Below are 26,017 nucleotides of genomic sequence, written 5' to 3'. Positions count from 1 at the left end.
TCCTTTCAAAGAAATTAAAGATTAAGAAGAGTAACCTGGAGGTTTGGAGACAGGTTAGAACTGAAATGCAGCTAGCTTGCCCAGTGTTTCTCAATGCCCAGACTCAACAGAGATACCATGAACCTTTGGATTTTAAGGTCATCAAGTCTCTAGCGGAATCTGTCCGGGATGAAAACAAGATATGCGAGTTTGTAGAAATTCTGTCTTGTTAAATCTGTGTTAAGAAATCTTTAGGTGTTTGCTAAGTTAAATAGATGCTAATGGTAGCCCTATATAAGTTTGTAAGATAGATCCATAGAGTTCCTTTAAGAATATAAGCTTGCAAGAAGTATCTAAGGTAGTCTTAAGACATGTAGTAATAAGCTTGTAAGAAGTAAAGATGCTAGTTGTAAATGTAAGTTTAAATAAGAAATATAAGAAGTATATAAGAAGTAATAAGAAATATATTTGCTAAAGTAGTTCTATAGTTTCATTAAAGAGTATAAATAAGTAGATGTTAATAATGTTATATGTGAGTTTGTAAAAATGTGTAAATGTTGAGTGTGAGTTTAGGCTTAAGCACATGTTACATGTGAGTTTGTGAAAAGGTGTAAATGTTGATTGTGAATCTAAGCTTAATGTATGTGGTGAAAGAACCTGAGATACAGAGTTAGTGTCCTAGGAGACTGCAAAGCAGGCAGTCTGAGCGGTTTTCAAAAGCTCCAAAAGCCGCTAAGAAGCTAAGAATGGTGGACACCAGAACCAGCACAACAAGGCATCCGCAGCTGAGATCTGTGGAAAATCAATGCAACACAGAAAAACCTGAGTTAACAGTGAAAACGGTGTGGTTTGAAATTACTGACTCCGCAGATGGGAGTACAATTAGTGGAGTCTGATTTTAAAGGCCCTTTGAAGCCAGGCACGGTGGGTTTATTGATAGGAAGATCCTCCACCACCATAAGAGGTCTTTATCCATACAGCCCTATGAAGGGCATGGTGAAGTGGAAAGATATCCTCACGGGTAGCTGGCATGGCTCCAATCCCGTGCTGACATGGGCATGAGGTTCTGTTTGTGTTTTCCCACAGGACCGGCTAGACCCTATCTGGGTACCTGAATGATTGGTGCGACGGGCCCCTCAGACGGAGAGACGTGATGTGCCTGATCCTGATAGCCCTGATTCTGACAAGTGTGCCAGTGGGAGCAGCTGAGGATCGACTCAGGAGCGGAACCTGGTTGGTGGAGTTTGATAACCTGACCCAGATCCTGCGCAATGAGATCATTGCAGTCAACACCACCTGTGTGCACCTGGCCTCCACTGCGGAAATGATGTCTTGGCTGCAAAATTCTATCACCTTTTTAAAGGAGTGGGTGGAATTAGGTGCCCTGGTAGGCCTACTGGTACTTGTCTCCCTGATGTGCCTGTGGTGCATTGTTCGTTTAAGGGTTTCTCAGCAGCGCAATGCAGCCATGATTATCCAAGCCTTTACAGCCATAGAGGCTGGACAGTCTCCCCAGGCCTGGCTGGCCGCATTAAAAGCTTGATCGCAGCCGGGCGGTGGTGGCGCACGCCTTTAATCCCAGCACTCGGGAGGCAGAGCCAGGAGGATCTCTGTGAGTTCGAGGCCAGCCTGGTCTCCAAAGCGAGTTCCAGGAAAGGCGCAAAGCTACACAGAGAAACCCTGTCTCGAAAAACCAAAAAAAAAAAAAAAAAAAAAAAAAAAAAAAAAAAAAAAGCTTGATCGCACAGGACACAGGATGCGAGGCTAGTGCACTGCACTTGGGTCTAGCTGTATTGCAAAACCCAAGAAGAGCAAGTCTAATTGCATGTGGGTTGATACCCTAATTCCCACCTCTGCAAAAAAGGGTATCGGACGGGTCAAGTGTTCTCTGGGTGGATGACACCTGGACTAACACCAGTACAATGTCCAAGTTGTATTTTGGCAGAGATTAGACCTCTGCTCTTGCCTGCTGCTTAAAACAATAAAGGGGGAACTGTAGAGAGCCGTGCACGGCCGCGCCTCAAAGATGGCGCCGGCATCCGGCTTCCGCCTTCCCGATGGCAGGTGTTCTCTGGGATAAACAACTCCTTATTTGGCTTGGGCATGGAATCTGGCTTGCGTGCGTATGTCTGACCCTATCAGCATTGTCCACATGGCATTACAGGGTTGGTTGCCCAGTGGCTATAAAGGGCGTGGGCTGGCTTTCCCTGGAGTCAGAAGATGGCTTTCCCCGGGGTCAGAAGACTGTTCAAGGTTCCTGAATAAACTGCTTGGAGAAGAGCCCGGTGTTGCGTCTTCCTTGCTGGTCGAGGTGGACGCGACATTATCCCACAACACATAGTGGATTCCAGGCCTGAGTTACACAGTGAGACCTTATCTCAAAAACTTGGAAATCATAATATAAATGATTTTAAAAACCTACCAAGTTAGATTATTACAGGAATTAAGATATACGGATCCTGATTAGTCAAAAGCAGTCTGCTTTGGCTTCACCTGAGAGCTTGCTAAAATAAAACATCCCCTGCTCTAGCCCATAATCAAGGAATCGGCATTTACATTGTAGCAAAATCCCCAAAGTCCCTAAGATTCATGTTACGTTTGAATATCTGTGAGCCAAGGTATGTGAGAATGTAAAATATAAGGCTATAAATGCACACATTGCCATTATTATATTTTCAGTTGTTTGTCATATGTCCCTACTGTCTCACTTACGTATCCAATGCAGTATACCCAGGTCCTGGTGGAGCACTTGAGAGAGTACACATACTTGGTACAAGACCGTACTTTGTAGCAATAAGCAATAATCTTTTGGAGCTCTGACATGGTACTGGAGAGATCATATAAACAATCTTTTGGGTAAAAAAAATTGGTAATCATACCAAAATCCTTTAGCATATATTCTTTGACATAATCTAGGTGTATGAATTCATTATAAGGAAGTACTTAAGCACATTTACAAAAATTTGGCACAGACTAATATTGAGAGAAAAATTGAAATTATTCAAAATAGTAGAGTTAATGAATTAAATATATTAGGTATATCCAACAATGCAAAGCTTGACTGTCACATTAAGCAACACGAAAAGTCTTTACCACCAGTAAGACCATCAAGACTCACATTTTTAAGAAAAAATATTTTTATTGTTTGCCTTTCTAATTTGTGGATCTGGGGAGAAGGGCCATGTTTTTCTGTTCATGGATGAAAGTGAGATAGCTTTCATGAGACATGCAGGCTTTGTTATGTCCTGGAAAGTGTTCCAGAAGCAGCTGCTCATTGAGAACAGTCTCAGTTTGGTAAGGGGCAGTCCTGTTCCACAAAATGAAACATCAGCCTTGGCACTGAAGGGTCTCCTTCCTCTTCCTTCTTCCTATTATTGCCAAGAAACAAGGGTGAAAAGAATTAAAAATGGCTGTTTCTGGGCTTTAAATTCATATTTCTATGGAGCTCATCATCAGTGCTAGAAAATTCTATCTGTGAGTTCTCCTACCAGCTATACTTTGTTACTTCAAAAACAATAATTCTCATGGCACTTTTGCTATTGATATCCAAAAACAAACTGAGTCCCCCCAAATGTGTTCCTGACCCACTGAGGTGTGACAAGGCAAACCTGTGCTTCTGTTTTTTCATAAAAGAGATCCTGGGAGAGCAGGGACCGTGGGGCAGTTCAGTACAAGAAGCCACTTGGATGATCTTAAACCCCAACTTGGCCTCCCATTATGGTGGTATCCTCAGGCTAGACAATTTACACTTCTATCTTTGGGGCCAATTTTAAGTAGGCTCAGGATGAGTTATTGTTAGGATTAAAGATCACAGTCTGTTAAAATGTGAGTCCTGATATGTGTGCCTGTGCATGCATGCTTCCCTGAGGTCAGCAGTCAATGTTTGTGATGACTTTGGAGAATGTAACTGTCATGAAAAATGAGAATTAAATATGTGTAACATTTCTCCTGTGGACCCCAAACTTAAAAACTTTAGATATTATCTATGATTCAAAGGCAGAAATCATACTTTGAATTTTTATTTTTTTTCTCCCAGCTGGCAACACAACACAGTACTTTCTTGTTATGCTGGGTGGGGGGTTGACAGCTGGGCAAGTGCCACATCCCCAACCAGAGAAAACAGGTTGTTGCCCTTCATGACTTCAGAGCCATTTTGAACACACACTACTCGAGCACTGGCCACATGGATTCTTTCAGTTATCCTCACTGTTGCTACTGGATGCTTCAGCCATTTACACCACTTTGACTTTAAAAAAAAAAAAAAGTAACAGTTTGTTTTTCTTTTCAGCCCAAATTATAGGATTCTCATTCAACTTGGACCTCCAGTCACTGTAAAAGCCTTTCCAGCAAAGTGCAGTTTCTCCCGTCTCTTTTTGTCAGCTGTGGGCTCTGGTCTTGGCATATCCACTTTACAAATTGTGGTGGTTTGCTTGAGACATCCCATAGTCTTGGGCATATGAACACTTGGTCCCCAATTGATGGTATTGTTTGGGGAGGCTCAGGAGACATAGTCTTATTGGAGGAACTGTGTCGCTGGAGGTGGGCTTTGAAAGTTGAAAGAGTCTGCCATTTCGTTTGCTCTTTTTCCTGCTTATAGTTAAGATCTGGACTTTCAGCTTCCTGCTCCTGCCCCCATGCCTTCACTCTGCCATCATGAACTCTAACCCTCTGGAAACTTAACCCCAAATCAACTCCTTCTTCTACAAGTTTCCTTGTTGTTTTATCACAGCTGTAAAAAGTGGCAAATATACCAGTCTCTGCTGCTACAGGCAAGAAGCCATTATTATAAACCAACATCCTAAAATTCCTTACCATTCTCACTAATATTACTGCCTCATTCAACTTGCAATGTGCATCTGTCTCCAATATCACATATGCTGTCACTACTCTAGTCACACCATCTAGAAAAAGGAATCTATCTAGATGCCTATCAACAAATAGTGGATAATGAAAATATGCTGCACGTACACAATAGAATATTATTCAGCTATATAAAAAATGAAATTAATCTCCCCCCTTGGGCTCCATACTCCAGCCCACAGCCCCAGCAGCTTTACGGGAGGCCAGGCTGGTCCTAGGGACCCCAGGTAAGACACACACCTCCATGCTCCCACCCTCCCCTCCCCAGCACTTCTTAAAGCCCTCCCAACAACCCCAGGCTGCACTCCTCCCTTGGGCTCCATACTCTGGCTCACAGCTCCAGCAACTTTATTGGAGGCCAAGCTGGTCCTAGGGATAAGACACTGCCCACTACCTGATAACACTCCTTAAATCCCACCCAACATCCCCCAACAGCACCCCTCCTCTGGGCTCCATATTCTGGCCTACAACTTCAGAAGAAGAGGCCAAGCCAGATCTAGGGACCCAAGGCCTCAAAAACCCCAGTGGAGATATCCTACTGGACCTGAAGACTCCCTAGTCATCAGAATCCTTGGTCACTTGGGCCAAAAGACCAGAGAGGAAACAGAAACCAATAAACAAAATACACATGCAACAAAGACAAATGCAGGAATCAACACCTAGACCTATAACCACCCCAAATCCAGATGCTTAAATACCAGTGTAAGAATACAATCAACAGTAGAAAGAGCAACATGGCACCAGCAGAGCCCAGATATTCAATGACAGCAAGACCTGAATATTCCAATGCAGCTGAAGCACTAGAAAACAACCTTAAAATAACTTTATGAAGATGATAGAGGCCCTTAAAGAGGAAATGAAAAAAAATCTCTTAAAGAAATTGAGGAAAAGACAAACAAAAAATTGGAGGAAATCAATAAATCCCTTCAAGAATGCTAAGAAAGCCGAGAAAACAAACAAACAAACAGGAGAAGGAAATGGTTCAAGACCTAAAATGGAAATAGAAGCAATAAAGAAAACACAAACTGGGGAAATGCTGGAAATGGAAATCTGGGTAAACTAAAAGGAACTACAGATGCAAGCATCACCAACAGAATACAAGAGATAGAAGATAGACTCTCAGGCGCTGAAGATACAATAGAGGAAACAGATTCACTGGTCAAAGAAAATGTTAAATCTAAAAATTCCTAACTCGCCGGGCGGTGGTGGCGCACGCCTTTAATCCCAGCACTCGGGAGGCAGAGGCAGGCAGATCTCTGTGAGTTCGAGGCCAGCCTGGTCTACAGAGCGAGATCCAGGAAAGGTGCAAAGCTACACAGAGAAACCCTGTCTCGAAAAAACCAAAAAAAAAAAAAAAAAAAATTCCTAACTCAAACATCCAGGAAATCTGGGACACTATGAGAAATCCAAAACTAAGAATAAGAGGAATAGAAAGATAAGAATCCCTGCTCAAAGGCCCAGAAAATATATTCAATGAAATCATAGAAGAAAGTTTTCCCAACCTAAAAAAGGACATACCTATAAAGGTACAAGAAGGGGCTGGAGAGAGGGCTCAGCAGTTAAGAGCACTGGATAATCTCCTAGAGGATCGGAGTTTGATTCCCAGCACCCACATGATGGCTCACAACTGTCTGTAACTTCAGTTCTAGGGGACTCAACATGTGAATAAAGATACAGAACACCAAATAGACTGGACCAAAAAAAATCACATAATAATTAAAACACTAAACATACAGAATAAAGAAAGAATATTAAAAGTTGCAAAGAAAAAAGACCAAGTAACATATAAAGGCAGACCCATCAGAATTACACTAGAATTCTCAATGGAGACTCTAAAAGCTAGAAGGGCCCAGACAGATGGTTTACAGACTCTAAGAGACCATGATGACAGCCCAAACTACTATACACAGCAAAAATTTCAATCACCATAGATAGAGAAAACAAAACATTTCATGACAATGTCAAATTTAAACAATATCTATCCAACCCAAGGAAGTTAGCTACATCCATAAAAATACAAGAAATAGATAATTTCACACCAGCAAAACTCAAAGAAGAGAAACACACACACACACTACCAACAACAACAAAAATAACAGGAATTAAGCCAGGCATGGTGGCACATGTCTTTAATCCCAGTACTTGGGAGGTCGAGGGAGGTGGATCTCTGTGAGTTTGAGGCCAGCCTGGTCTACATAGTGAGTTCCAGGACAGCTAGAGCTGTTTCAAAGACAATTCACCAATAAAAAGACACAGGCTAGCAGAATGGAAATGAAAACAGGACCCATCCTTTTGCTACATACAAGAAACACACCTCAACATCAAAGATAGACATTACCTCAGAGTAAAGTGTTGGAAAAAGATTTTCCAATCAAAAGATCTAAGAAGCAAGCTTGGATAGCTATCCTAATATCTAACAAAAATAGACTTCAAACCAAAATTAATCAAAAGAAATGGTGAAGGACATTTCATACTCATCAAAGGAAAAATCCACCAAGATGATATCTCAATTCTGAACATCTATATCCCAAATGAAAGGGCAGTCACATTTGTAAAAGAAACATTATTAAAGCTTAAATCACACATTGAACCCTATATATTAATGGTGGGAGACCACACCACTCTCACCAAGGGACAGGTCAGCCAGACAGAAACTAAACAGAAATAATGGAACTAACAGACTCAGATGAACCTAACATATCTACAGAACATGTTACCCAAACACAAAAAAATATACCTTCTTCTCAGCACCTTATGGAACTTTCTCCAACATTGACCATATACTCAGTCACAAAGCAAGTCTCAACTGCTGTGGGATGGTCTGTATGTCAAATTGCTCTGATTGGTCAATAAATAAAACACTGATTGGCCAGTGGCCAGGCAGGAAGTATAGGCAGGACTAACAGAGAGGAGAATTGAGAGAACAGGAAGGCGGGAGGAGACACTGCCAGCTGCCACCATGACAAGCAGCATATGAAGATGCCAGTAAGCCACGAGCCACGTGGCAAGGTGGATTTATTAATCCATTTATAGAAACGGATTAATTTAAGATATAAGAAGAGTTAGCAAGAAGCCTGCCACAGCCATACAGTTTGTAAGCAATATAAGTCTCTGTGTTTACTTAGTTGGGTCGGAGCGGCTGTGGGACTGGTAGGTAACAGAGATTTGTCCTGACTGTGGGCCAGGCAGGAAAACTCTAGCTACACTCAACAGACACACACAAAAAAAAAAATATGAAATAACCCCTTGCATCTTATCAGATCACCATGATTTAAAGCTGGAGTTCAGCAACAACAGAAACTACAGAAAACCTACAAAATCGTGGAAACTAAACAACTCTCAACTTTAAATTTTCAAATTACCACTGGGTCAAGGAAAAAAATTAAAGACTTCCTAGAATTCAATGAAAATGAATGCACAACATACCCAAACTTATGGGACACTATGAAAGAAGTGCTAAGAGGAAAGTTCATAGCACTAAGTGCCTATGTAAAAAGTTTGGAGAAATCTCTCACTAGCGACTTAACAGCACACCTGAAAGCTCTAGAACAAAAAAAAAAAAAAAAAAAAGCAAACTCACCCAGGAGGAATAGACACCAGGAAATAATCAAATTGAGGGCTGAAATCAATAAAATAGAAACAAAGAGAACAGTACAAAGAATCAATGAAACAAAGAGTTGGTTCTTTGAGAAAATCAACAAGATAGACAAGCCCTTATCCAAACTAACTAAAAGGCAGAGAAAGAATATCCAAATTAACAAAATCAGAAACAAAAAGGGGGCGGCATAACAACAGACACTGAGGAAATCCAGACAGTCATTAGGTCATACTGCATTGGACCAAACTGCGTGTGACAGTTGTGTAGCTTGGTCTACTTGTGGAACTCCTAACAGTGGGAGCAGGGGATATCCCTAATGCTTTGGTGGCTTTTGGGAACCTATTCAGAAATACTGGGTTGCCTTGCCCCGCCTTAATGCAAGGAGAGGTACTTAGTCCTACTGCAACTTGATATGCTATGTTTTGTTGACATCCATGGGAGGCCTGCTCCTTTCTGAACAGAAACAGAGGTGGAGTGGATTGGAGGGTGGAGCAGAGGGGAGGTTGGGGGAGGGAATTGGAGGAGAGAAGGAGGGGAAACTGGGGTAGGGTTGTAAAATAAATAAATATAAATAAATAAAATTTAAATTATAAAACAAAAATATGTTAAAAAATGAAATTTACAGAAAAATGGATATAACTGGAAAATATTACACTAAGTGAGGTAACCTGGCCCAGAAGAAGACCGTGAGGTAACACGGTCTTCTTCATATGCAGATCCTGGCTGTGAATATTTAGATTTATATGTCTCATTTGGAGTGTCTGTGAGGTCAGGAAGTTGGAAAGGGCTCATGAGATGGGGGAGGGGGGATCCTAAGGGAGTTAGGGATGGCACAACACACGTGACAAACAGGAGAGAATACGGGGGCGGGGCTAAAGGTTTACATGAAGATGGAATAAGGGTGGAGAGAATACTGAGGGCGGAAAGGCTTAAATCACTTTTGGGGATGGGGGAAAGAGAGGGTGAGGGTTAACCAAATGAAGAACATATGAACGTTCAAAACTGTGTATGCTAATTTAAAATATTGTTAAGGGAGTTTGAATTGTCCTCCTGTATGGGAGGACAATACTGCTCCTAGACACGATGTCTAATTAAGAAAAAATCACAATGCTGGATTCAGGATACCTTCTTATGCGTTATTGATCAGAGAGACTCCAGAGGGTCCCAAAATAATGGAAGTTATTGCCGTTCCTATTGGTTACCTACCAGAAATAGATAGACAGACTATATTGCTAAAGACATCACACACTTTGGTTTTATGGCATAGAGAAATCAAGCTAGAAACCCCACCCCACTGCTGGCTAACTTTTATAGTGCTGGAAGGTACTATGCAGGCCACTCAATGAGAAAAGCCATCAACAGTCCTACCCATGGTGGACGCCGCATGCCAGGCAAGCTGTGCCCACTGGTACAAAAGAAACGTGAAAGTTACAGGGGTACAAATGATTGGGTTTGAGGTCCACTCTACAGGAGGGAGTTCATTACTGATGCTGTAAATATGACCAAAAGCCCACGGTTTAGGGGGTCACAGAAATAAGAGGAACCTAACTGAACAACACAGTTAAACAGCTTTCTAAATATTTATATTTAAACCCATCAATTAGTGCCACTCTTAACCTTGGCCAATGATGTTTCTTTTTCAGTGGGCAGCAGTCAATTGCAGAGATTCCTAACAGGTCAAAGTGATAAGAATCAATGATTACAGGGAGGTGGTGGTGAATGCCTTTAATCCCAGCACTTGGGAGGCAGAGGCAGGCAGATCTCTGAGTTTGAGGTCAGCCTGGTCTATAGAATGAGTTCTATAATGGCCAGGGTTACACAGAGAAACTCTGTCTCAGAAAAATAAATAAAAATAAAAAGAAGAATATGTGACTGTTGAGCATTCAGCCTTAAAGAACATCCCTACCAACCCCTCACTCAAGACTCAGGGAACATGATAGAAGAGAGGGTGGGAAGAATGGAGGAGCTAGAGGGTAGGGAGGAAGATTGTGAGATGCTACCTTCTGGCATTGACGTGGCCATCGCACTCATGAATTCACAACAGCTGTGGTTACCAGCAACCTGGACAAGATCCAAAGCTGGTCAGCACTCTGTCTCGGATGGTAAAGGGGCACATGAAGTCCCACTTCTAGCTGAGGAGCTACTGGAAGTTAATAGTAACTGGGAGCCGGGGGAATCATTTCCTTCCAGGGGTATGGACACAGGTAACTTGCCCATGATACAATAAGTAACACCATACCCACTAAAAAATTTAACTAAATGCACACACACACACACACACACACACACACACATACACACAATGATATGATGGTTTGAGCAAGCATGTAATAGGAGTCGTCATCACTTTCCAGTCTGAAATGTTTGTCCCCCACCTCCCCTTATGTGACGCTGTACCTGCCATTAGCCTCACTTCTAAATACCACACTCTGATTAGGTACAAAGAACAGAATCCATTACAGCTATTTGAGCAGGAAAACAATTAATCACAAAATGCAGCATCTTTGGGTACAGCAAGCAAGGGGTAGAACTAGATATCTAAAGCCACATCTGAAATAATGCTTTAGGACTGACAGCAGGAAGACAGTGATGCATCTGACGTTGACTTCACTGTGCCTGCTGCTGGCTCCAGCCAGCTCTGACATCACTTCTGTAACAGAATTTCAGACTCACATTCTAGGGGGAAACACCATTATTATACAACTGCCACCGAAGTTAGTCACCCTGCTACTACCAGGAAGGATGAAAACCCCAAGCACATCCTGCTTTCTCACCCTACCCTCATCCAAATCAAATTCTTACCTGTTTATGTGTATCTGAATGAAAAAGCCTAAGTCAAGGGGGAGCGTGGCTACAAGGGAAATCGGATGATTTGAGTTCTTACCTCTAGACTGCGATAGAATCATGGGAATTTCCACAAATATTAGATGGGGGGAGGGGCAGTCCTAAAAACATTTATGACAATCAACAAGATATTCTAAAGGAAGAAAAGCAAAAGGTATAATAACGGGGTATCTGGAATCCCATCATTTGCTTAAGGAGTTTCTGCAGAAACATGTAACTATTATTCCAGGGAAGGAAAATTCATAATCAGGGGTAGGAAGAAGACTTAATTAGCACTGTATGTTTTGACTAAGACAAATACAGTGTGAAAAGGAGTAAGAGACAGCTCCAGAGAGAGGGAAAGGGAGGAGGGGGAAGAGAGGGGAAGACAGAAGCCATGTTTCTGCGGGTGGCTGCAGCACGGCCTCTGTGGAAAGCCTCCCTTTATCACTGACCTTCCTCCAGGGCCTGTAGATGCATGAGACATATGCCCTTTCCACTGGGGCAAGGAGAACCTTTTAGAACTTGCCTGAGCATAAAAACTGTCCGCTACTCACCCAGTGGAAAGGACCCCAGTATTAAAACACATTCTGCGTCTTCACACAGAGTGGAACACGCACTCCGTACAACTGGTCACACCATCTTTGTGTGCATCCCAAGGTCCATGAAAACAAAACTTTAGGTATCTGCTACATTTCTTGCTTATTTGCCAGACTCTGAGCATGTTTGAGCTGAAATCTTGATGTGGAAATGTGTATTGGGTAAGAGCCTATTCATCTTGACAAGCAAAACCATCCATCAGGAATAAATGGGCATGGAGTGTCACCTTTTTCCTCCTCAGGTAGCTTTCTCAATTCACCAAAGTCAGTGTGCAACTTCAGGGCACATCCAGTGGACCAGAAGGCTCAGGCAGGGTTATGACAACCTTGGGCTAGTCAGATGGCACTCACCATGTAAACCTGATGACCTGGGTTTGATCCTCACGAACCCACCGGAAAAGCCGGATGTGGTGGCTCACATCTGTAGTCATAGGACTCCTGTGGCAAGGTGGGAGACAGAGACAGGAGAATCGGGTAGAAGGTTGCATGGAGAACACAATGGCAGAAACAGTGAGAAACCATGCCTCAAGAACAAGTGGAAGGAGAGCAGACTCCTGGAAAGTTGTCCTCTGACCTCTACACATGTGCATTGTATCACACACACACACATACACACACACACACACACACACACACACACACACACACACACACACACTCATCTTTCTTAACAGCCTGTTAGGATCTCATCTGAAGCTGAAAGTTCTGTCTCAGCAGTCACCTCCTAGGTGCCCTGAATAGGTAAATGATGCTCCTCCTAGAAGCCGGTAGGTTATCAAATGAAAATCCCAGTGCCAAGTGCGGGATACTTCTGTATACATCATGAGTAATAGAGGCTCAGAAGTCCCCAAAGTGATACAATCCATTCTTGTTCTTGGTTGCCCACCAGAACCACGTGGTAAAACCCTACTGCTGAAAACAACACACACTGTAGTTGCAAAGCAGAAATCAAGCTGGAAATGACGTGAAGACATCTTCCTTGTTGACTAGTTTTCACAGTACTGGAAGGTGCTATGCAGGCTCCTAGGGGAGGGAGGCAATCAACAGTTTTGTCCAGCTGTAGACCCTGCATGCTACATCACTAAGAAGCCAGGCAAGATGTGCCCGCTGGTACAACAATAGTGGCATGATAGTTATGGGGGTAACCATCCACTTGCTGATTGGATTTGAAGCCTACAGGATGGAATTTATGTCTGGTACAGTCAACCTGATCAAAAGCCTGTGGCTAAGGAGTCTATGAGGGAGCATACCACTGTTTTGCTAAATAAACATGTTGTCAAGCTGCCCTCTAAATATTTCTGTTTGTACTCATAGATCAGTGCTGCCCTCAGTCTCGGTCAGAGATGCTTCTTTTTGCAGTGGTTAATGCAGAAACTCACGCCGAGTCAAAAGAATGAGAATAAGTGACTGCTGAGTGATTAGCTCTAAAGGGGACATTTATATGCTTCTGCCCAGAAACATGGCAGAAAAGGGATAGAAAGGATGTAAGAGCTGGAGGGTGGGGAGGAGAGCTGTAGAATGCTGTCTTCTGAACATGGCCCGGCCACTGCGCTCATGAACGCCCATCAGCTGTGATTTCCCGGGTGCCTGCCAGCAACCCTTGTTAAACTCAGCACATGAGAGAGAGAGAGAGAGAGAGAGAGAGAGAGAGAGAGAGAGAGAGAGAGAGAGAGAGAGAGAGAGAGAGAGAGGAGGAGAAGAAGAAGAAGAAGAAGAAGAAGAAGAAGAAGAAGAAGAAGAAGAAGAAGAAGAAGAAGAAGAAGAAGAAGAAGAAGAAGAAATACGTGAAAACTGGGGAAACTTCCTAGGAAGAAGAAGGGGTTTAGTAGAAGTGAGAGAGTGATGGGGAGGAACTGTGACAAAACACATTGTACACATGCGTGAAATTGTCAAAGAACAATAAGTAAAGGCATCGTCTTCTTTCTGAAGCCTGTTCTCCTGCCCCACCACCTTGAACACCTGCCAGAATTAAACATCTCTTTTCTATTTGTCCACATTACACTTAAAATTTGAAAATAAGCCACTAAGTGTTTTCAGTTTGTACTGCCAGATCTAGTTCAGCATCTAGCTAACACATTGACTAAAGAAATAAATGGGCAAATTAAATTCACTGCTGATTACTATGTATGAATTAATTAATGAAAGACTCAGTGTTGACTCTGCTTGTGTTATAAAGGAGGGAAGGGGGCGTGTATATGTGTGTATGTGGGGGTGTGTATGTGTATAGGTGGGTATGGTTACGTTTATATATATGTGGGTGTGTGTGGGTGTGTACATGGGTGTGTGGAAGGGTGTGAAATGTTAAGTCCAGAACGCACATTCCAATCTGTTTTGTACTCATGATCTTAGACCTGTTTCAGAAAACTCAAAATAACCAAGTGATAGGTAAAATTTTAAATCATAAGTCTAGGATACATTCTATGGGTGAAAATCACAAATATATCACAAGACACACACAAAACAATACATACTATTCTATTTCATTTAAATGAAGTGCAAATACTGGCAAAAACCCATCTAAGAAGGAGATCTATTTTTTTTTTATTTATTGTAGTTCCATGTTCAGTGGTTCAGAACAAGCGTTGTTGTAAGTTTGAGGCTGTACATGTTCGCTTGTTGCAGGGCACTGCAGCCAGGCAGTCACACCCTCAGGGGAGAGGGCCACTTCTCTCTGGCATACTTTGCTACCAAACTATATTTAGAGGCTACATGTAGCAAATTCATTTTTACCTCAAGATTCTTTCAACTTACAATAAGCATTTGGGGATGCAACCCTATCAGAGCCAAGGAGTTATCTGTATGAATTTTTAAAATAACAGCAAGAAGGAAGCCTAAAGGTAGCTGAATTCTTTAGTACAATCCAGGTGTTTTCAGTGGGATAAAAAATGTGCACTGGTACTAATAGAGCCATTAATCCTTCAAGGTCACACTGCCGACCTTGAACACGGGCTCACTTCTAATCTGCCAGAAGCAGAGTCTTCCGAAAGAAGGTCTGTAAACGTTTGCTGTCTGACCAAGGTCTGGACAGATTTACCTGGGAAAAGGAGGGTCAGGTGACCATCCCATCCCTATAGTTGACTGTTCTAAATGAGGAACGTCCCTGTCTTAGTTAGAGTTACGATTGCTGTGATGAAACACCGTGACCAAAAGCAAGTTGGGAAGAAAAGGGTTTATTTTACTTACACTTCTGTATCACAGCTCATCATCAAAAGGAGTCAGGACAAGAACACAACATCACCACACACACCCCACCACCACCACCACCAGCCCCACCCCACCACCCCAGTCCCACCCTCAGACAGAAACCTGGAAGAGTGTGACTCAGCTTGTCTTCTTACAGAACCCAGGACCACTAGCCCAGGGATGGCCCCATATATAATGGGCTGGGCCCTCCACATCAATCAGTAATTAAGAAAATGCTCTACAGGCTTGCCTACAGCCAGATCTTATGGAAGCATTTTCTTGAGATTCCCTCCTCAGATGACTCTAGCCTGTGTCAAGTTGATATAAAAACTAGCCAGCACATCCCCTAATTCTTAATTATTTTATTGATTGTAAAATATCTTTCATTACTGCTGGGGAAGGAACTCAAGGACAAGTCTTCTATAACTGAACTGCACCCTCTGCTCTTAAAATACTGCATTTGTTGATAAAATTCAAGTGATGTTTATTTATTTAGGTATTAGGGATAGAATTCAGAGTGTTGTGTGTGTCACGAAAGCTCTGTACCACTGAGCTATACCCCCAGCTTTCAATCCTAATTTAAAATACTTAGAAACCAAAACAATTCCTAAATATTGTGCTGTTCAAACAAAAACAAAGATGTGACTTTAAATTTCAGAATATTTTCGATTTAAGAAGCCACCTCATTGGTGCAAATACCTGAGGTTTGAGGCATGATGCATAAAAGTTTCCCAAGGAGTGGCTGCCACCTCGTCCTTCTACTCATTTCCAGTTGGAGAACTATGGCTTTATTAACCACTATGTCCTCAGAGCCCAGCCCCGGGCCTGACACAGTAAACAGTCAATCAAGTGTACACTATCGGGGGAGAGGGGGGAGTTCGATAGGCGGTGCTAATTACCCAAGGTCTCCTACACTTCCTGGGAAGGCTGCTGTCTGGTACATACAACAGGAAACTAACAGATGACTGAGTAGGGTGAACCACCCCAGGGGTGATCCAGCCTTTGGCTTGGAGCTTGGTCTGATCGGAGGGGCTTCCTCCTGTCGAGCCTCACCTTTTTGGAGGACTGACATCACCCTCTTACTCAGAGGTGAATCGCCTCTGTGCATGCCACCTGTCTGGTAGGCTTGGTCCAGCACTCTGCAAAGGCAGACAGTTGCAGACAGGAAGGGAATCTCCCGAGCCCCGGGCATGAGTGACGAATGTACCTAGCAGGCAGGAGAAACGCCTGGGCTTTGCGACCTGGGCCAGTGGCTGAGGGCTTCAGGGTACCCACAACCCTGGAGGTGCCCAGGAGAAGCCATATAAAAGTCGAGGCGGGAGGGGTGGAGTGTGTCCCAGGCTGCTTGGCTCCTGCCAGGAGCAGCCCTGCGGCTCCCTTCAGCCCTTATTGCATCTGCAGCCTTCGCCTGCTCCGCGCGCGAGCAAGACCTAGCAGGCCGGGCTGGACGTGCCCCCGCCTGCCCGCCGCGCTAGCCTGCGCCCGCCGCGACGCTGCGGCCCTGGGACCGACCGTGCTGGGCGCTGGGCGGCGGACTCCAGGCGCACTCACTGGCTGTCGCGAGGTCCCCGCAGCGTCACCCGGCCCACCGCAGCCTTGTGCTGTCCCGCGAGACCCCTGCTCGCCCAAGGCGGGCTCTGGGGACGCTGCTCTCCACGTGCGGGCTGCAGACTGGACGCCGCCGCGGGCTCCATAACAGGTGAGATCTGGGACGGCCGAGCGGGGATCGCCGGGCTGTGATCCCGCCCCGCGGAGACTTGGGACCCTTGTCCCCTTCTTTTCTGCAGCTCTGTGCAGTTAAATGGCTGTTGAATTGAAATAATTTTGTCTGGATGTAATCACCTTCTCGGGCCCAGTAATCTGGCCGCACAAATTAACTCATCGGTTCAGCTCGGGAGGTTGTCGTTAATGGGCGAGGGGCAGGTGTCTGGGCACCAGCTTACGCCTAGGACCCCGCGACACCCTCCAAAACTAAGAATCTTTTCTTCCTGGCATTCTCTTTGAACCGGGGTGGGGGGTGGGGTGGAGGGGTGACCTTAAGGTGCCTTTTAAGTCCTGTTTTGGTCTCCTCGGGTGCGCTTCCACTGGCTGAAGTTTACTCCACAAGTAACAGCTTGTTGAGGATGAGAACTTCAGGCTAAAATGAAGGCACGGAGAGATAGGAAAGGAATGTGGGGAAACCAGATTGTCTTAATTTTAGGAGGAATTTCCATTGTTAAAGAATCTGCCCATTGGCTATACAAATGTTTTAATTACTCTGGTCAGAAAAACTAAGGACCGCGTGTCTGAAGGCCCAGGAAATGAGCAACAAGAAGTCATCTTTTAAAAAATAAAGTTGTTTATGTATGTATCAAACGTTATTTTAAAAACTCAGCCTCGGAAAATAGCATTTGGAGACCATAAGGCTCTTCAAACCCTTCCATGTCAAGTTGACCATGAAGAGGGTGTTCTTATTCACTGCTGATCTCTTTGTAGAGATGATAAATGTTGTTGAAAGCCAGAATTTCATTCATGTGATTTCCTCCTGTTATCGAAAAATTACCCAGGACATTTCTCAGAGTGATGGATAGATAAGTTAGAGTAAAAGACGGGGTGGATTCACGTTTGGGCTCCCCCATCGAATTTAACGGGCTTTACAGCAAGTGACCTGCCTTCCCTCAGCCCACGTCTCCTTATTTTCAGATGAGTGTTGGTGAGAGTGGTGGACCTGATGCTGGGCTGGTAGCTGATACACAGTGCCTGCATCACCAGAAATGCCCCTGCAGGCTGATAAGGGGAGCAAGCCTTCAGGCCAGTTCAATCACTGAATGCAAGAAGTCACCCTGAGGGCCTCTGTATTGAGAAGCACACCACTGCATCCTTACACTGCACCCTGGGGGTACTTTTGGTTATAAAATGCTCCTGAACTTTTGAATTTAATTAAAACACCTTTATCTGTAATGCATGTTCAGATTGCACTGGTTGGTCTATGGATTTGTGGTAGTTAATGTATCTGGTGTATTTCTGAGATTCACTTAGTGCTTACAAATACCCCACGTGAGATGAACGTGGTGTGACATTGGTGGTTTAATTATCCACCAATTATTATGAAAACAGTGCCCCCAGACATCATTACCAACCCAGCTTCATACTCTGGTAGGTTGAAGGGGGTACTGAGTCCTACATCTATTTTTTTCACTTGGCTCTTGTGACTCAGAGTATGAGCCATGCCACGAAAGCTGGCTGGGCCTCAGAGTCTCTGGCTCTGCCTCACACCTCTGTAAGATCCCCAGAGGTTGGGTCATGGTCAGGAGTGCTGCCTTAGGAAATGAGTGCAGTGGGTCCCTCAAGATAGGCCTTGAGAAGCCTGGGCTTCTCATAAGCTGTCTTACACAGTGGTGTGCAAAGGGATCCTTACAGTCATTTAAATGACCTTCAGTTAAAATCTTTTTAAAAGCCCAAATTAGCAATGTCATTTGAGCCAACATCTCAAGTTTTGTTGAAGTCCTGCCTACTTAGGATTCTGATGTTCCCGAAATCACAAGGTCATCTCAGTCTAGATTCTACTTGTTTTCTTTCCTAAGTACCTCCAGTTAGGAGGAAATCATGGGTTTGAACTTCCTACTCTATCTTAAAGACTAAATTTTTGCCCATCACTCATGATTTTTAATCTTTTGCCAAAAAATTTGTAAAAACAAAACAACAACAACAAAGAATGATATGGAGCCAAGAGTCATGTCATGCTTGTCACGTCAGCACTTGGGAAGCTGAAGCAAGATTGCAAGGTGCCAACCCCCCAAAAAATATTTTTTTAATCAATGTAATTTATGATTCAATTATTGTGTGCTTTAAAAAAAGTAACTTGCTTTGGGAGTTATAGCACGGTGCTGAGATCATTTGACTAAAGTCACAAGGCCCTAGGTTAGACACCCAACACTATAGAAAGAAAATAGCTTAAGTAAATCTAATATATGGAAATAATTTATAGTCACATGCCTATGCCATTGTGTACATTGAAGTAAGATAATAACTAATATGCAGTTATTTTGCTGAGTTTTTATATTTTCTCATACCAGAAGATACGAATATTACTGGGAGAAATATAATAACACAGGTGTATTAGAGATACTAAAGAGGATTTCAGTGGGAAATGGTTTTAATGGAAAGCTTCTTTGAATTGACTTTATTGAAGTATAATTTGCATGCAAAAATGTGTTAAACTGTTACATTAAAGTCTGTATCACACACAAATTATATCTCAGTAAAGATGGAGGGAACTTTAAGATTGCTGGAGGATTGCCATAGTTTATTGTGTTTTGTTGAAATAGTTCAGAGAAAGTCAATAAAAAGTAGTAGAAAGGGAAAATGAAGATTGATACATTATGTGGACAAAGAAAATATATACCACAGTGGAGAAAAGAAAATATAGAACTTTAAATAACTGGGATTATTTTTGTAAGTTTTGTATATACAGTTAGGATCCTAATTTAGTATCTAGGTACCAGGAACCTTGAAGAATTCTTTGAACAAGAATCTAAAATAAAAATAAAAAGCAGGGTTGGGGATTTAGCTCAGTGGTACAGCGCTTGCCTAGCAATCGCAAGGCCCTTGGTTTGGTCCTCAGCTCCGGGAAAAAAAAATAATAATAAAAATAAATAAAAAAAGCAATGGCCTTCCTCTGACAACCTGCTGGCACCTTCCACTTTCCCCTGCCGTTCTGACCTATGCTTGTTTTTGTCCCTAAAGACACCTGCCTGTGCCACAATGCTGTCGTCCAGTGACTTTGCATCTGCTTCTTGGGAGCTTGTGGTCCAGGTTGACCATGCCATTGAAAAGCAGCAGAGAAACATCACACTGAGGGTGTCGGGAGACCTGCATATTGGGGGAGTGATGCTCAAGTTGGTGGAACAGATGAGTAAGTCATTTCTTCTCCGTGGTTTTCTGGGTTTGGACCCCTCTCTGTTACTTCATCATGCCATGGCAGGCCCTAGATTTCCTGAGAGCATGTTCCTCTTCCTCACCCCTGGTTTCCCCCAGAGAGAAGAAGAGGGACCACACAAGAGCTTCCAAGTGAATCCAGCCACCTTTGCAAAGGCTTGAGTCTTTGGTAGCTGAAGCAAGATTGCAAGGTGCCAACCCCCCAAAAAATATTTTTTTAATCAATGTAATTTATGATTCAATTATTGTGTGCTTTAAAAAAAGTAACTTGCTTTGGGAGTTATAGCACGGTGCTGAGATCATTTGACTAAAGTCACAAGGCCCTAGGTTAGACACCCAACACTATAGAAAGAAAATAGCTTAAGTAAATCTAATATATGGAAATAATTTATAGTCACATGCCTATGCCATTGTGTACATTGAAGTAAGATAATAACTAATATGCAGTTATTTTGCTGAGTTTTTATATTTTCTCATACCAGAAGATACGAATATTACTGGGAGAAATATAATAACACAGGTGTATTAGAGATACTAAAGAGGATTTCAAGCTCTCAAGAAGGTAGAATGCTCTACTCCTGCAAGGTCAAGGGCCATCCCACTGGTGACATCCATGGTGATCTTAGGTGACATGGCATTAGACTGCTGAGTCCATTCTCTATTAACATTTGATAACTTCATGCTAAACTCAGCTTGCTGTGAATGGGTCTTTTTACACTCGTCCACCAACAAAGACAGAGAAGTCTTCTTCAATGTTTTATTGTGTATCTATTTGAGACCTTGGATGCTGGCTTCTCATTTGTACTGAGATAAAGGTTTTTTCTAAGTGCATGTCATATCCATATTCACATGATCATCACCCAAATCAAGAAAGAGCATTACCTGCTGCCCTCTCAAGCCCTTACTTACTACCCACTCACCCCTCAATCAATGGTTCACCAATGGCAACCACTATCCTGGCCTCTCATTTTGCTGTTTTTAAACTTCATATAAATGGGCTCATACAGGATATACTCTTATACAACTGCTTTATTTATTTGATATCATGTTCGAAAGAAATCCATATTGTTGCATATAGTTTGGGTTAATCTAATTTGGTTGTTATATAATATTCTATTATGTGAACCTACCACAATTTATCCGCTTGTCCATTGATGAACATTTGAATTTTGATTTTCTTTTCATATAGGTAGTGGAATATACGATCATTATCTCTTGGTAGATATTACTGTTGAAGATTGCATTAGTTCATTCCTTTGTTGTTATAACAAAGCACCTGAGTCTAGGTGACTGTAAAGAACAGAGGGTTATTTTGGCAAATGGTTCTGGCTAAGGGATCTCAGGACTACATCTGATGACAGAAGACTACAAGACTCTATAGCATGAAGCAGGGTGTGTGTGTGTGTGTGTGTGTGTGTGTGTGTGTGTGTGTGTGTGTACCTGGTTCTCTCCTGCCTCTTCTTATAAAGCCACTAGAGCTGACCAGAGGGACTGCACTCTAATGGTCATGCCTAATCCTACATACTTTCCAAAGGCTCCATCTCCCAACACAGTGGTTGGATTAAGTTTCCACCCTCTTCATTCCTAACAATGGGGATCAAACCTCAACTCATGAAGTCTTGGAAACTCTCAAGCCTTATCCCAACCACAGCAGATATAGCCTATGCCACAGAGAACAGTTACTGATTCATCGCCTTCCAAAATAATCCGATGCTTCCACTAAGAGCATTGAGAGGAGGGGCTTTCTAATTAAAGAAGAGGCAGCATTCACAGAGAGAAAAATAAGTAAATTAAGATGTTGATGTCTCTTAATTTAGCAAAATAAAAGGTGGGCTTGACTTTATACTGGTGGAGGGAAGTTTCACCTTTGTTACTGGTGTCAAAGGCAAGTCTAGGTGTAGATGCCCACACTGCAGGGGAGACTGTGCAGCCCTGATGTCAACGCAGGTGCTTTGCAAACTGCAGATATAAAGCTGCTAGAGGAGCTGGACATGGCTGAGAAGAGTGAGCTGTCGGCTCTCTGTGTGGCCTGTGGAGACCAGCAGTGTTCCCTTGTGATCCAATAGTGAGAGGATTCATTTCTATTGGAGATTAAGATTGATTAAACAATGAAGATTGGTGCACAGAGGGATTGGGGGTGTGGTTTAGAACGCATCAGAACAAAAATGTTGCTTTATGTTTTTTTAAGACACTTGAAAATAAATGAGGGTAGAGTTCAGACACCATTTGTTCCCTGCCCCTCCTGGGAGACTTTGGAAGGGAGCTAAGAACTGTTGAGCCGTGAGCCATAAAAAGAGATTGTAAGCTAAAGGTTAGTGCTTTACCCATGAATGGACTGGGGTGTCTGGAACCTGCGTGCTCGGCCTCTTTGCCTACGCTTGACTGTGTTTTCCACTCTTGCAGACATAGCCCAAGACTGGTCAGACTTTGCTCTGTGGTGGGAGCAGAAGCGCTGCTGGCTTCTGAAAACCCACTGGACCCTGGACAAGTGTGGCGTCCAGGCCGACGCCAAGCTCCTCTTCACCCCGCAGCATAAAATGCTCCGCCTTCGCCTACCCAATGCCAAGACTGTGCGACTGCGAGTCAGCTTTTCAGCCGTGGTGTTTAAGGCTGTGGCCGATATCTGCAAAGTGCTGAGTGAGTTCCCTGCCGGGGCCACTGTGCCCTTTAGACTCTTGGCAAAGGAAAACAGGAAAATTCCTTGTGCTTTCTGCCTGCCTCAGGCATTGGCTGAGAACCCTCCTTTACAAGGAAGCATACTCCCAAGCCCAGAGCAGAGCATTGCAGTTGTTCAGGTGGAAGGAAATAAAAGGAACACTATTTGCACACGTCAGAGCCAGTTCCACGAGCTTGCAATTGTTTCAAACACACTTGTAAGTAGAAGTGGTCAGGTTAAGAGCGCTTCTCCAAACTCGTTCCTCCAAACCACACTCAGGTGTTAAGACAAACGAAAGAATGGAAGTTCTGTTGAATCCTTCATTATGACACATCTCTGTCTTTGGGGTGGTGGTACCGCACACTTCAATTCCTTCACTAGTACTTGGCTCCTGTAAATACCCTGTCTACAAAAGTCACTTAGGAAGCTTAAGCAGAAAAGTACTCTTGGGGAAGAGAGCTTATCAGTACAGGGCTTGCCTTGCCAATCCCCAGAACTCATGTTTTTAAAAAAGATGGGCACAGTGGCACACACTTGTAATCCCAGCAACGAGCAAACAGATAGGCAGATCCCTGGGGTCCACTGGCCAACTAGCCTGCCCTACTTGACAAGGTCCAGGCCAGTGAGAGACCCTGTCTCAAGAAAAACAAGGTGGATGACTTCTGAGGAATGACACCAAGGACGTCTGCTGGCCTCACACACGTGTGCACACAAGTGCGTGTGTACCTGCACACACATAAATATCTGCATACACACCACACACACATACACACACAAAAAGTATTTGTAGATAGCAACCCAATCTTATTTTTGTTTGGTTTTTAAATATGATTTTATTATGTAGTCAAGGCTTACCTCAAACTTGTGATCCTCCTGCCGCAGCCTGAAAAACACTGGGGTTACCGGTGTGTACCACCGGGCTCACCTGATAATTTGGTGTCTCATGGTACAGTATCACAGAGATAACCCTACTCTGATTATTTTTTTCTTTATGATACACTGTAGAAAGAAGGACCCTTGTACCATGAATGGTTCTTATTTCCTATTTCTTGAAAATGTGTGGGTGTCTTCCTTGGTTGGTACCAAGAATATTATGCATCATCACCCAGCATGTGAACACAGAATATTTATTACACATCACTAAGAATTCACCCTCCTCCATTAAACTATAAGCCGCTTTATTCGTTCACTCAAAAATGCTCATTGAGCTCTGCTGTGCAGCAGGTAGTGTGGTGAATGGTAAACACTGTGACGAAGATCACTGAAATCTTGCCCTTTGAAACAGAGAGAGAAGGTTGGTCAGCAAATAAGCAAGGAAAAGAGTAGAGAGTGTTGAAACAGGGTGGGAGGTAGAGCAAATGAAGGAAAGTATCCACAGATTTAGGAATGCCCATGTTAGACAGTAAGGGTTCTGATAGCCTGAAATGGGATTAGAACAGAAACCACTACCTCAGCATATCAATGTCTGGCACACATCGGCTGCCCAGTGGCTGTTTAGTGAACCAATCAATTCATGGAACAGTCCATTGCAGAACACAAGTTCCTGGAGTGTCCCTGCCATGTGGTGGGCAAATGAGAAACACAAGAACACATTGTTGTTAGTAGTAATCTAGTGAGAATTTGAATACCAAGTAAGCCGTCATATGAAAAGGCCTTTTCCATGCCCCACAGGGACTAGGTGACACGTCACAGCTGAGGCCAAGTAGTCGGGTGCTCTCTTCTCTAACTGTGGCTTTGAAGACACGTGAGGGGAGACCTCTGCTCAGCATCTCTAACCATGATTTTTAAGTCTAATCAATCAGCACTCGCTCAGATTTAGCAGTATGGCAATTTCCCCTGAAGAACAGAAGAGGCACAGATCTTGGGCAGAAGAGTTTCACTTTGTTGTTTGTTTAATGTGTACACTATAATATTTGAGTTGTCAGGTGCGCATAGAGTATACATTTGGGATTGCTCCAGGTGTTTTATAGCCTGACAGTCAGGCATCCTGGATGATGGGCAGAGTCAGCAGAGTTGCCCTTGCCTCTGGGCACCATGCAGTTCGTGAACTGACTGGACGAGAGGATCTAAGAGAGGGGTACCAGGACCCTTAAAGCAGCCGCTTCCTTGGGTTAATGCTGCTCTGTGGGTTATCAGTGGCTCTGATCACAGTTGCACTCTTGGATGAACTGGGGAAGGGTTATCACAGCTGGGGTTCTTCAGAAGCAGACTCTAAGATAAGGAATCTAGATCTGGAGTCCTAATGCCCAGAGATACTGTGTGGAATACATATACAGGGAAGCGATTGTAAACACCTGGCTTCCAGTAAGAGTCACACTGTGGGCAGCCAGGACCTCTGGGACCTTTGGGTTGCCCCAGCAGGGTGAAGGTACCAAGGAAGGATCCTACCATTAAAGGCCCTTCTTGGAGAGCATGAATCCTCTCACATGGACCGGTGGAGGTGGGCAGTGCAGAACATGGCTAGCTGCCAGCACAAGCTCTTGACAGACACACAAGTACTCTTAAAATGTTGGAAGTCAGGTTGGCACACATTGAAATGGTAGTGAAGAGTACAAGGCAGGACATGAGGACAGCTCCACGGAGATGGCAGGGAATGGTGGGCTTTGTATAGGAAAAAAAGATGCAGAGTCAATTGTCCACAAAGAAAAAAAAAAAAAAGGATGTGGGGCCCTTCGTGGTTATTTCCAAAACTGAAGAGAGAAACTGAGATGGGAGGGGAAGGAAAGGAGAAAAACTGCTTGCTCATGGATGACACCGGAGCCGCACAGTGTTGACAGTGGTTGAAGTCGGATAGCAAACCCATAGAGAGGGTGTTACACCGGTCCCTTCGCTCTGGGTGTACTTAAAATATTTTCATCACAAATTAAAACGCAAACTAGAAATCGCACTAGACTTAACCTTCTGCCACTGTTTGTCCTTCTCCATCTGAGGGTCTTTGTTCCTTCAAACGGGATGCAGTGGCTTCTATTTGCAGCCCCAATCCCCTAAGACCTGTCAAATACACAGAACAGCTGAGTCTCGGGAGGAATTCTTTTTCTTTTCAGTTTTCTCGCTTTTTGTTTGTGTTAGTCGTTACTTTGTTTTACTTTAGATATTAGAAGACCAGAAGAACTTTCACTGTTAAAGCCTTCTGGTGACTATTCTAAGAAAAAAAAGAAGAAGGACAAAAATAATAAAGAGCCTGTGGCTGAAGACATCCTGACCTTGGACAGCTCTTCAACAAGCTCGGGTTCCCCAGGTAAGGGGCTGTTTCAAATGTGACTGTGGACTGACTGTCTCTCTCTCTCCCTTTCTCTCTCTCTCTCTCTCCCTCCCTCCCTCTGCCCCCTTTCTCTCCATATATAGCAGTTCATGAACTGACTGCATGAGCAGATCTAAGGGAGCCCCCCACCCCAACCCTCA

The 26,017-nt window shown here is 43.5% G+C and overlaps 1 protein-coding gene across 1 annotated transcript in view; it reads left to right on the top strand.

The window, feature by feature from the left end:
- Positions 1 to 16,549: 16,549 nt before the first annotated feature.
- Fermt1 (FERM domain containing kindlin 1) overlaps positions 16,550 to 26,017 on the top strand; it is a 43,927-nt gene continuing 34,459 nt past the window's right edge. Inside the window, exons 1-4 of the mRNA XM_052724080.1 lie at positions 16,550 to 16,741; positions 19,768 to 19,936; positions 22,363 to 22,596; positions 25,707 to 25,853. Coding sequence (XP_052580040.1) covers positions 19,786 to 19,936; positions 22,363 to 22,596; positions 25,707 to 25,853 — 532 coding nt within the window. The 5' untranslated portion in view covers positions 16,550 to 16,741; positions 19,768 to 19,785. The remainder of the gene's footprint in view (positions 16,742 to 19,767; positions 19,937 to 22,362; positions 22,597 to 25,706; positions 25,854 to 26,017) is intronic.

This window comes from Peromyscus californicus, unplaced genomic scaffold (assembly GCF_007827085.1).
Source record: "Peromyscus californicus insignis strain IS unplaced genomic scaffold, ASM782708v3 Scaffold_7__1_contigs__length_154581171, whole genome shotgun sequence".
Classification (NCBI taxonomy): Eukaryota; Metazoa; Chordata; class Mammalia; order Rodentia; family Cricetidae; genus Peromyscus; species Peromyscus californicus.
Note: the sequence above shows the minus strand (reverse complement) of the source record. Positions and strands in the feature narration are given on the sequence as shown.